This window comes from Scyliorhinus torazame, unplaced genomic scaffold, assembly GCF_047496885.1.
Source record: "Scyliorhinus torazame isolate Kashiwa2021f unplaced genomic scaffold, sScyTor2.1 scaffold_391, whole genome shotgun sequence".
In the NCBI taxonomy this organism is placed as follows: Eukaryota; Metazoa; Chordata; class Chondrichthyes; order Carcharhiniformes; family Scyliorhinidae; genus Scyliorhinus; species Scyliorhinus torazame.
In genome coordinates, this window is record NW_027308118.1 from 47,501 (window position 1) to 60,000 (window position 12,500).

General features: G+C 55.4%; 1 protein-coding gene across 1 annotated transcript in view; it reads right to left on the bottom strand.

Moving 5' to 3' along the window:
• The window catches only part of LOC140406268 (uncharacterized), a gene marked incomplete at its 3' end in the record, with an annotated part of 71,698 nt that overhangs the window by 43,696 nt on the left and 15,502 nt on the right, over window positions 1-12,500 (bottom strand). Inside the window, exon 4 of the mRNA XM_072494379.1 lies at window positions 7,036-7,170. Coding sequence (XP_072350480.1) covers window positions 7,036-7,170 — 135 coding nt within the window. The remainder of the gene's footprint in view (window positions 1-7,035; window positions 7,171-12,500) is intronic.

Sequence of the window (12,500 nt, forward strand, 5' to 3'; positions counted from 1 at the left end):
CTCTTATTCTAAGTTCTCCCACATTAGGTTTCTACAGTACGAAGTCTTACGACACCAGGTTAAAGTCCGACAGGTTTGTTTCGATGTCACTAGCTTTCGGAGCGCTGCTCCTTCCTCAGGTGAATTCACTCACGAGATTCACCTGAGGAAGGAGCAGCGCTCCGAAAGCTAGTGACATCGAAACAAACCTGTTGGACTTTAACCTGGTGTCGTAAGACTTCGTACTGTGCTCACCCCAGTCCAACGCCGGCATCTCCACATCATTAGGTTTCTAGCAATCTCTCTCATACTCTAATTTCTCCCTCTTTATTTTTCTCCAGCTATCTTTCCCTCATACTCTAATTTCACCCACATTGTTTTTCCTAGCTATCTTTTCCTCATGCTCTAATTTCTGCCTTATTATTATTCCCAGCTATCTTTCACTCATAATCTAATTGCTCCCACATTATTTTTCTCCAGCTATCTTTCACTCATACTCTAATTTCTTTCACATCATTTTTCTCTCGCTATATTTCCCTCATATCTAATTTCTCCCACATTAATTTTCTCTCGTTAGCTTTCCCTCATACTCTAATTACTCCCACATTACCTGTCTCTCTCTATCTTTCCCTCATACTCTAATTTCTCCTGCATTATTTTTCTCCAGCTATCTTTCCCTCATACTCTAATTTCTCCCTCTTATTTTCCAGCTATCTTTCCCTCATACTCTAATTCTCCCATATTATTTTTCTCCAGCTAGCTCTCACTCATAGTCTAATTTCTCCCACATTATTTTTCTCTATCTATCTTTCCCTCATATCTAATTTCTCCCACATTAATTTTCTCTAGTTAGCTTTCCCTCATACTCTAATTACTCCCACATTACCTGTCTCTCTATCTTTCCCTCATACTCTAATTTCTCCTGCATTATTTTTCTCCAGCTATCTTTCCCTCATACTCTAATTTCTCCCTCTTATTTTCCAGCTATCTTTCCCTCATACTCTAATTCTCCCATATTATTTTTCTCCAGCTAGCTCTCACTCATAGTCTAATTTCTCCCACATTATTTTTCTCTATCTATCTTTCCCTCATATCTAATTTCTCCAACATTAATTTTCTCTAGTTAGCTTTCCCTCATACTCTAATTACTCCCACATTACCTGTCTCTCTCTATCTTTCCCTCATACTCTAATTTCTCCTGCATTATTTTTCTCCAGCTATCTTTCCCTCATACTCTAATTTCTCCCTCTTATTTTCCAGCTATCTTTCCCTCATACTCTAATTCTCCCATATTATTTTTCCCAGCTATCTTTCACTCATACTCTAATTTCTCCTATATTATTTTTCCTAGCTATCTTCCCCTCATACTCTAATTTCGCCCTCATTATTTTTCCTAGCTATCTTTCCCTCATACTCTAATTCTCATCTCGTTATTTTTGCTAGCTGCTTTTTGCTGGTTTTTAATTTATGCACAATACTCTGACCCACCCACAAATCTCATTGCAGATTTCCGCACCATTTTCTTTCAATCTGTTACTGTCTGTAACTTCCTCAGTTAGCCGTGGGTGAAAAATCGTTCTTCGTCACGGGAAGGCATATGTGCTGAGTGTTTTGAATCATCCCCTTCAATGTCCCCCACCGCATCGCCCCTTATCGACTGTCTCCTCCAATCTCCCAGCTCACTTTCACCAGTTCGACCTTCAACTCCCGGTAACGACCGCCTCGACGTCAGTTTCACACAACAGTCCCAGAGCCACTCTTCTCACCCTCAAACTGGATGTCAAATTCAATCAGGTTATGATCACTGCTACCTTGGGGCTCCATTTCTGGGGTCATGTATTCATTCTGTGTCTTGCACAATACCAGGACATGAATAGCCAGCTCTCTGATTGTTCCCAGAACATGGAATTCCTAACAATTATCCTGAAAACAGTGGATGTACTCATCCTGTAGAATACATTTTCCAATCTGATTCATCCCACAAATTACAAAGTGATTCATCAGCTTTACTCTGTATCTAACCCCGTGCTGTACCTGAGCTGGGAGTGTTTGATGGGGACAGTGTAGAGGGAGCTTTACTCTGTATCTAACCCCGTGCTGTACCTGTCCTGGGAGTGTTTGATGGGGGCAGTGTCGAGGGAGCTTTACTCTGTATCTAACCCCGTGCTGTACCTGTCCTGGGAGTGTTTGATGGGGACAGTGTAGAGGGAGCTTTACTCTGTATCTAACCCCGTGCTGTACCTGAGCTGGGAGTGTTTGATGGGGACAGTGTAGAGGGAGCTTTACTCTGTATCTAACCCCGTGCTGTACCTGTCCTGGGAGTGTTTGATGGAGACAGTGTAGAGGGAGCTTTACTCTGTATCTAACCCCGTGCTGTACCTGTCCCGCGAGTGTTTGATGGGGACAGTGTAGAGGGAGCTTTACTCTGTATCTAACCCCGTGCTGTACCTGAGCTGGGAGTGTTTGATGGGGACAGTGCAGAGGGAGCTTTACTCTGTATCTAACCCCGTGCTGTACCTGTTCTGGGAGTGTTTGATGGGGACAGTGTAGAGGGAGCTTTACTCTGTATCTAACCCCGTGCTGTACCTGAGCTGGGAGTGTTTGATGGGGACAGTGTAGAGGGAGCTTTACTCTGTACCTAACCCCGTGCTGTACCTGAGCTGGGAGTGTTTGATGGGGACAGTGTAGAGGGAGCTTTACTCTGTATCTAACCCCGTGCTGTACCTGTCCTGTTAGTGTTTGATGGGGAAAGTGCAGAGGGAGCTTTACTCTGTATCTAACCCCGTGCTGTACCTGTCCTGGGAGTGCTTGATGGGGACAGTGTAGAGGGAGCTTTACTCTGTATCTAACCCCGTGCTGTACCTGAGCTGGGAGTGTTTGATGGGGACAGTGTAGAGGGAGCTTTACTCTGTATCTAACCCCGTGCTGTACCTGTCCTGTTAGTGTTTGATGGGGAAAGTGCAGAGGGAGCTTTACTCTGTATCTAACCCCGTGCTGTACCTGAGCTGGGAGTGTTTGATGGGGACAGTGTAGAGGGAGCTTTACTCTGTATCTAACCCCGTGCTGTACCTGAGCTGGGAGTGTTTGATGGGGACAGTGTAGAGGGAGCTTTACTCTGTATCTAACCCCGTGCTGTACCTGTCCTGTTAGTGTTTGATGGGGAAAGTGCAGAGGGAGCTTTACTCTGTATCTAACCCCGTGCTGTACCTGTCCTGGGAGTGTTTGATGGGGACAGTGTAGAGGGAGCTTTACTCTGTATCTAACCCCGTGCTGTACCTGAGCTGGGAGTGTTTGATGGAGACAGTGTAGAGGGAGCTTTACTCTGTATCTAACCCCGTGCTGTACCTGTCCCGCGAGTGTTTGATGGGGACAGTGTAGAGGGAGCTTTACTCTGTATTTAACCCCGTGCTGTACTTGTCCTGGGAGTGTTTGATGGGGACAGTGTAGAGGGAGCTTTACTCTGTATCTAACCCCGTGCTGTACCTGTCCTGGGAGTGTTTGATGGAGACAGTGTAGAGGGAGCTTTACTCTGTATCTAACCCCGTGCTGTACCTGTCCCGCGAGTGTTTGATGGGGACAGTGTAGAGGGAGCTTTACTCTGTATCTAACCCCATGCTGTACCTGTCCTGGGAGTGTTTGATGGGGACAGTGTAGAGGGAGCTTTACTCTGTATCTAACCCCATGCTGTACCTGTCCTGGGAGTGTTTGATGGGGACAGTGTAGAGGGAGCTTTACTCTGTATCTAACCCCATGCTGTACCTGTCCTGGGAGTGTTTGATGGGGACAGTGTAGAGGGAGCTTTACTCTGATCTAACCCCGTGCTGTACCTGTCCTGGGAGTGTTTGATGGGGACAGTGTAGAGGGAGCTTTACTCTGTATCTAACCCCATGCTGTACCTGTCCTGGGAGTGTTTGATGGGGACAGTGTAGAGGGAGCTTTACTCTGTATCTAAACCTGTGCTGTACCTGTCCTGGGAGTGTTTGATGGGGACAGTGTAGAGGGAGCTTTACTCTGTATCTAAACCTGTGCTGTACCTGTCCTGCGAGTGTTTGATGGGGACAGTGTAGAGGGATCTTTACTCTGTATCTAACCCCGTGCTGTACCTTTCCTGGGAGTGTTTGATGGGGACAGTGCAGAGGAAGCTTTACTCTGTATCTAACCCCGTGCTGTACCTGTCCTGGGAGTATTTGATGGGGACAGTGTAGAGGGAGCTTTACTCTGTATCTAACCCCGTGCTGTACCTGTCCTGGGAGTGTTTGATGGGGAGAGTGTAGAGGGAGCTTTACTCTGTATCTAACCCAGTGCTGTACCTGTCCTGGGAGTGTTTGATGGAGACAGTGTAGAGGGAGCTTTACTCTGTATCTAACCCCGTGCTGTACCTGTCCTGGGAGTGTTTGATGGGGACAGTGTAGAGGGAGCTTTACTCTGTATCTAACCCCGTGCAGTACCTGTCCTGGGAGTGTTTGATGGGGACAGTGTAGAGGGAGCTTTACTCTGTATCTCTCCCCGTGCTGTACCTGTCCTGGGAGTGTTTGATGGGGACAGTGTAGAGGGAGCTTTACTCTGTATCTAACCCCGTGCTGTACCTGTCCTGGGAGTGTTTGATGGGGACAGTGTAGAGGGAGCTTTACTCTGTATCTAACCCCGTGCTGTACCTGCCCTGGGAGTGTTTGATGGGGACAGTGTAGAGGGAGCTTTACTCTGTATCTAACCCCGTGCTGTACCTGTCCTGGGAGTGTTTGATGGGGACAGTGTAGAGGGAGCTTTACTCTGTATCTAACCCCGTGCTGTACCTGAGCTGGGAGTGTTTGATGGGGACAGTGCAGAGGGAGCTTTACTCTGTATCTAACCCCGTGCTGTACCTGTCCTGGGAGTGTTTGATGGAGACAGTGTAGAGAGAGCTTTACTCTGTATCTAACCCCGTGCTGTACCTGTCCCGCGAGTGTTTGATGGGGACAGTGTAGAGGGAGCTTTACTCTGTATTTAACCCCGTGCTGTACTTGTCCTGGGAGTGTTTGATGGGGACAGTGTAGAGGGAGCTTTACTCTGTATCTAACCCCGTGCTGTACCTGTCCTGGGAGTGTTTGATGGAGACAGTGTAGAGGGAGCTTTACTCTGTATCTAACCCCGTGCTGTACCTGTCCCGCGAGTGTTTGATGGGGACAGTGTAGAGGGAGCTTTACTCTGTATCTAACCCCGTGCTGTACCTGTCCTGGGAGTGTTTGATGGGGACAGTGTAGAGGGAGCTTTACTCTGTATCTAACCCCATGCTGTACCTGTCCTGGGAGTGTTTGATGGGGACAGTGTAGAGGGAGCTTTACTCTGTATCTAACCCCATGCTGTACCTGTCCTGGGAGTGTTTGATGGGGACAGTGTAGAGGGAGCTTTACTCTGATCTAACCCCGTGCTGTACCTGTCCTGGGAGTGTTTGATGGGGACAGTGTAGAGGGAGCTTTACTCTGTATCTAACCCCATGCTGTACCTGTCCTGGGAGTGTTTGATGGGGACAGTGTAGAGGGAGCTTTACTCTGTATCTAAACCTGTGCTGTACCTGTCCTGGGAGTGTTTGATGGGGACAGTGTAGAGGGAGCTTTACTCTGTATCCAACCCCGTGCTGTACCTTTCCTGGGAGTGTTTGATGGGGACAGTGCAGAGGAAGCTTTACTCTGTATCTAACCCCGTGCTGTACCTGTCCTGGGAGTGTTTGATGGGGACAGTGTAGAGGGAACTTTACTCTGTATCTAACCCCGTGCTGTACCTGTCCTGGGAGTGTTTGATGGGGACAGTGTAGAGGGAGCTTTACTCTGTATCTAACCCCATGCTGTACCTGTCCTGGGAGTGTTTGATGGGGACAGTGTAGAGGGAGCTTTACTCTGTATCTAAACCTGTGCTGTACCTGTCCTGCGAGTGTTTGATGGAGACAGTGTAGAGGGATCTTTACTCTGTATCTAAACCTGTGCTGTACCTGTCCTGCGAGTGTTTGATGGGGACAGTGTAGAGGGATCTTTACTCTGTATCTAACCCCGTGCTGTACCTTTCCTGGGAGTGTTTGATGGGGACAGTGCAGAGGAAGCTTTACTCTGTATCTAACCCCGTGCTGTACCTGTCCTGGGAGTATTTGATGGGGACAGTGTAGAGGGAGCTTTACTCTGTATCTAACCCCGTGCTGTACCTGTCCTGGGAGTGTTTGATGGGGAGAGTGTAGAGGGAGCTTTACTCTGTATCTAACCCCATGCTGTACCTGTCCTGGGAATATTTGATGGGGACAGTGTAGAGGGAGCTTTACTCTGTATCTAACCCCGTGCTGTACCTGTCCTGGGAGTGTTTGATGGGGACAGTGTAGAGGGAGCTTTACTCTGTATCTAACCCCGTGCTGTACCTGTCCTGGGAGTGTTTGATGGGGACAGTGTAGAGGGAGCTTTACTCTGTATCTAACCCCGTGCTGTACCTGTCCTGGGAGTGTTTGATGGGGACAGTGTAGAGGGAGCTTTACTTTGTATCTAACCCCGTGCTGTACCTGTCCTGGGAGTGTTTGATGGGGACAGTGTAGAGGGAGCTTTACTCTGTATCTAACCCCGTGCTGTACCTGTCCTGGGAGTGTTTGATGGGGACAGTGTAGAGGGAGCTTTACTTTGTATCTAACCCCGTGCTGTACCTGTCCCGGGAGTGTTTGATGGGGACAGTGAGGAGGGAGCTTTACTCTGTATCTAACCCCGTGCTGTACCTGTCCTGGGAGTGTTTGATGGGGACAGTGTAGAGGGAGCTTTACTCTGTATCTAACCCTGTGCTGTACCTGTCCAGGGAGTGTTTGATGGGGACAGTGTAGAGGGAGCTTTACTCTGTATCTAACCCTGTGCTGTACCTGTCCTGGGAGTGTTTGATGGGGACAGTGTAGAGGGAGCTTTACTCTGTATCTAACCCCGTGCTGTACCTGTCCTGGGAGTGTTTGATGGGGACAGTGTAGAGGGAGCTTTACTCAGTATCAAACCCCGTGCTGTACCTGTCCTGGGAGTGTATCTAACCTGGTTTTGAAGGAATGTGATTGATTAATCTTACAATGCTGGTGGACAGTTCATCATCGGTTCCCTCATCTGGATCTCTTTCCTGATTCCTTGTTTGTTTTTCCTGGAGTGATCCCAGAGTTAGTGAATCCTGCTCCGTCAGTCTCTGTAGCTGAAGAATGTGTCGGGCCTGGAGGTGAGAGTGATTGTGTTAACTTTCTCTCCTGTCTGTCTCCAACCACCCCTTCCTCACTCTCCCACCTTCCCTCCATCCTCCCCTCCCTCACTCCCACCTTCCCTCACTCGCTCTCCCTCCCTCACTCTCTCAGCTTCCCTCCATCCTCCCCTCCCTCACTCCCACCTTCCCTCACTCGCTCTCCCTCCCTCACTCTCCCACCTTCCCTCCATCCTCCCCTCCCTCACTCCCACCTTCCCTCCATCCTCCCCTCCCTCACTCCCACCTTCCCTCACTCGCTCTCCCTCCCTCACTCACCCACCTTCCCTCCATCCTCCCCTCCCTCACTCACTCTCCCTCCCTCACTCTCTCAGCTTCCCTCCATCCACCCCTCCCTCACTCCCACGTTCCCTCACTCGCTCTCCCTCCCTCACTCTCCCACCTTCCCTCACTCGCTCTCCCTCCCTCACTCCCACCTTCCCTCACTCACTCTCCCTCCCTCACTCCCACCTTCCCTCACTCACTCTCCCTCCCTCACTCCCACCTCCCCTCCCTCACTCACTCTCCCTCCTTCACTCTCCCTCCCTCACTCTCAGCTTCCCTCCATCCATCGCTCCCTCACTCCCACATTCCCTCACTCGCTCTCCCTCCCTCTCGCTCTCCTCCCTCACTCTCTCAGCTTCCCTCCATCCACCCCTCTCTCACTCCCACCTTCCCTCACTCGCTCTCCCTCCCCACACTCCCACCTTCCCTCCCTCGCTCTCCCTCCCCCACACTCCCTCCCTCCCTCGCTCCCCCTCCCTCACATTCTCACCTTCCCTCCCTCGTTCTCCTTCCCCACACTCCCCACTTCCCTCCCACGCTCTCCCTCCCCCACACACCCACCTTCCCTCCCTCGCTCTCCCTCCCCCACTCCCTCCCTGCCTCGCTCCCCCTCCCTCACACTCATCTTCTCTCCCTCCCTCCCCCTCCCTCAATCTCTCACCTTCTCTCCCTCCCTCCCCCTCACTCACACACTCTCACCTTCCCTCCCTCACACTCCCACCCCTCCCACGCTCTCCCTCACATTCCCACCTCCCCTCCTCCGCTCTCCCTCCCTCAAACCCACCTGCCCTCCCTCACTCTCCCTCCCTCACACACTCCCACCTTCACTCCCTCCCCCTACCTCACACACTCCCACCTTCCCTCCTTCGCTCTCCCTCCCCCACACACCCCCCTTCCCTCCCTCGCTCTCCCACACACTCCCACCTTCCCTCACTCGCTCTCCCTCCCCACACTCCCACCTTCCCTCTCTCGCTCTCCCTCCCCACACTCCCACCTTCCCTCACTCGCTTTCCCTCCCCACACTCCCACCTTCCCTCTCTCGCTCTCCCTCCCCACACTCCCCCTTCCCTCCCACGCTCTCCCTCCCCCACACACCCACCTTCCCTCCCTCGTTCTCCCTCCCCACACTCCCACCTTCCCTCACTCGCTCTCCCTCCCCACACTCCCACCTTCCCTCACTCGCTCTCCCTCCCCACACTCCCACCTTCCCTCCCTCGCTCTCCCTCCCCACACTCCCTCCTTCCCTCCCTCGCTCTCCCTCCCCACACTCCCACCTTCCCTCCCACGCTCTCCCTCCCCACACTCCCACCTTCCCTCCCACGCTCTCCCTCCCCCACACATCCACCTTCCCTCCCTTGTTCTCCCTCCCCACACTCCCCCCTTCCCTCCCTCGCTCTCCCTCCCCACACTCCCACCTTCCCTCACTCGCTCTCCCTCCCCACACTCCCTCCCTCGCTCCCCCTTCCTCACTCTCCCACCTTCCCTCCATCCTCCCCTCCCTCACTCCCACCTTCCCTCACTCGCTCTCCCTCCCTCACTCTCTCAGCTTCCCTCCATCCTCCCCTCCCTCACTCCCACCTTCCCTCACTCGCTCTCCTTCCCTCACTCTCCCACCTTCCCTCCATCCTCCCCTCCCTCACTCCCACCTTCCCTCCATCCTCCCCTCCCTCACTCCCACCTTCCCTCACTCGCTCTCCCTCCCCCACACTCCCTCCCTCCCTCGCTCCCCCTCCCTCACATTCTCACCTTCCCTCCCTCGTTCTCCTTCCCCACACTCCCCCTTCCCTCCCACGCTCTCCCTCCCCCACACACCCACCTTCCCTCCCTCGTTCTCCCTCCCCACACTCCCACCTTCCCTCACTCGCTCTCCCTCCCCACACTCCCACCTTCCCTCACTCGCTCTCCCTCCCCACACTCCCACCTTCCCTCCCTCGCTCTCCCTCCCCACACTCCCACCTTCCCTCACTCGCTTTCCCTCCCCACACTCCCACCTTCCCTCCCACGCTCTCCCTCCCCACACTCCCCCCTTCCCTCACTCGCTCTCCCTCCCCACACTCCCACCTTCCCTCCCACGCTCTCCCTCCCCACACTCCCACCTTCCCTCCCTCGCTCTCCCTCCCCACACTCCCACCTTCCCTCCCACGCTCTCCCTCCCCACACTCCCACCTTCCCTCCCTTGTTCTCCCTCCCCACACTCCCACCTTCCCTCCCACGCTCTCCCTCCCCACAGACCCACCTTCCCTCACTCGCTCTCCCTCCCCACACTCCCCCCCTCCCTCGCTCCCCCTTCCTCACTCTCCCACCTTCCCTCCAACCTCCCCTCCCTCACTCCCACCTTCCCTCCATCCTCCCCTCCCTCACTCCCACCTTCCCTCACTCGCTCTCCCTCCCTCACTCGCTCTCCCTCCCTCACTCTCTCAGCTTCCCTCCATCCTCCCCTCCCTCACTCCCACCTTCCCTCACTCGCTCTCCCTCCCTCACTCTCCCACCTTCCCTCCATCCTCCCCTCCCTCACTCCCACCTTCCCTCCATCCTCCCCTCCCTCACTCCCACCTTCCCTCACTCGCTCTCCCTCCCTCACTCACCCACCTTCCCTCCATCCTCCCCTCCCTCACTCACTCTCCCTCCCTCACTCTCTCAGCTTCCCTCCATCCACCCCTCCCTCACTCCCACGTTCCCTCACTCGCTCTCCCTCCCTCACTCTCCCACCTTCCCTCACTCGCTCTCCCTCCCTCACTCCCACCTTCCCTCACTCACTCTCCCTCCTTCACTCTCCCTCCCTCACTCTCAGCTTCCCTCCATCCATCGCTCCCTCACTCCCACATTCCCTCACTCGCTCTCCCTCCCTCTCGCTCTCCTCCCTCACTCTCTCAGCTTCCCTCCATCCACCCCTCTCTCACTCCCACCTTCCCTCACTCGCTCTCCCTCCCCACACTCCCACCTTCCCTCCCTCGCTCTCCCTCCCCCACACTCCCTCCCTCCCTCGCTCCCCCTCCCTCACATTCTCACCTTCCCTCCCTCGTTCTCCTTCCCCACACTCCCCACTTCCCTCCCACGCTCTCCCTCCCCACACACCCACCTTCCCTCCCTCGCTCTCCCTCCCCCACACTCCCTCCCTGCCTCGCACCCCCGCCCTCACACTCCCACCTTCTCTCCCTCCCTCCCCACACACTCTCACCTTCCCTCCCTCGTTCTCCCTCCCTCCCCCTCCCTCACACTCATCTTCTCTCCCTCCCTCTCCCTCAATCTCTCACCTTCTCTCCCTCCCTCCCCCTCACTCACACACTCTCACCTTCCCTCCCTCACACTCCCACCCCTCCCTCGCTCTCCCTCACATTCCCACCTCCCCTCCTCCGCTCTCCCTCCCTCAAACCCACCTGCCCTCCCTCACTCTCCCTCCCTCACACACTCCCATCTTCACTCCCTCCCCCTACCTCACACACTCCCACCTTCCCTCCTTCGCTCTCCCTCCCCCACACTCCCCCCTTCCCTCCCACGCTCTCCCTCCCCACACACCCACCTTCCCTCCCTCGCTCTCCACACACTCCCACCTTCCCTCACTCGCTCTCCCTCCCCACACTCCACCTTCCCTCTCTCGCTCTCCCTCCCCACACTCCCACCTTCCCTCACTCGCTTTCCCTCCCCACACTCCCACCTTCACTCCCTCGCTCTCCCTCCCCACACTCCCCCTTCACTACCTCGCTCATCCTCCCACACTCCCCCTTCCCTCCCACGCTTTCCCTCCCCACACTCCCACCTTCCCTCCCTCGCTCTCCCACACACTCCCACCTTCCCTCACTCGCTCTCCCTCCCCACACTCCACCTTCCCTCTCTCGCTCTCCCTCCCCACACTCCCACCTTCCCTCACTCGCTTTCCCTCCCCACACTCCCACCTTCCCTCTCTCGCTCTCCCTCCCCACACTCCCCTTCCCTCCCACACTCTCCCTCCCCACACTCCCCCTTCCCTCCCACGCTCTCCCTCCCCCACACACCCACCTTCCTCCCTCGTTCTCCCTCCCGACACTCCCACCTTCCCTCACTCGCTCTCCCTCCCCACACTCCCACCTTCCCTCCTCGCTCTCCCACACTCCCACCTTCCCTCCCACGCTCTCCCTCCCACACTCCCACCTTCCTCTCTCGCTCTCCCTCCCCACACTCCCCCTTCCCTCCCTCGCTCTCCCTCCCCCACACACCCACCTTCCCTCCCTCGTTCTCCCTCCCCACACTCCCACCTTCCTCACTCGCTCTCCCTCCCCACACTCCCACCTTCCCTCCCTCGCTCTCCCTCCCCACACTCCCACCTTCCCTCCTCGCTCTCCCTCCCACACTCCCCCTTCCCTCCCATGCTCTCCCTCCCCCACAACCCCCTTCCCTCCTCGCTCTCCTCCCCACACTCCCCCTTCCCTCCCTCGCTCTCCCTCCCCACACTCCCACCTTCCCTCCCTCGCTCTCCCTCCCCACACTCCCCCCTTCCCTCCCTCGCTCTCCCTCCCCACACTCCCCCCTTCCCTCCCTCGCTCTCCCTCCCCACACTCCCCCCTTCCCTCCCTCGCTCTCCCTCCCCCACACACCCACCTTCCCTCCCTCGCTCTCCCTCCCCACACTCCCACCTTCCTCACTCGCTTTCCCTCCCCACACTCCCACCTTCACTCCCTCGCTCTCCCTCCCCACACTCCCCCTTCACTACCTCGCTCATCCTCCCCACACTCCCCCTTCCCTCCCACGCTTTCCCTCCCCACACTCCCACCTTCCCTCCCTCGCTCTCCCACACACTCCACCTTCCCTCACTCGCTTCCCTCCCCACACTCCACCTTCCCTCTCTCGCTCTCCCTCCCCACACTCCCCCTTCCCTCCCACACTCTCCCTCCCCACACTCCCCCTTCCCTCCCACGCTCTCCCTCCCCCACACACCCACCTTCCTCCCTCGTTCTCCCTCCCCACACTCCCACCTTCCCTCACTCGCTCTCCCTCCCCACACTCCCACCTTCCCTCCCTCGCTCTCCCACACTCCCACCTTCCCT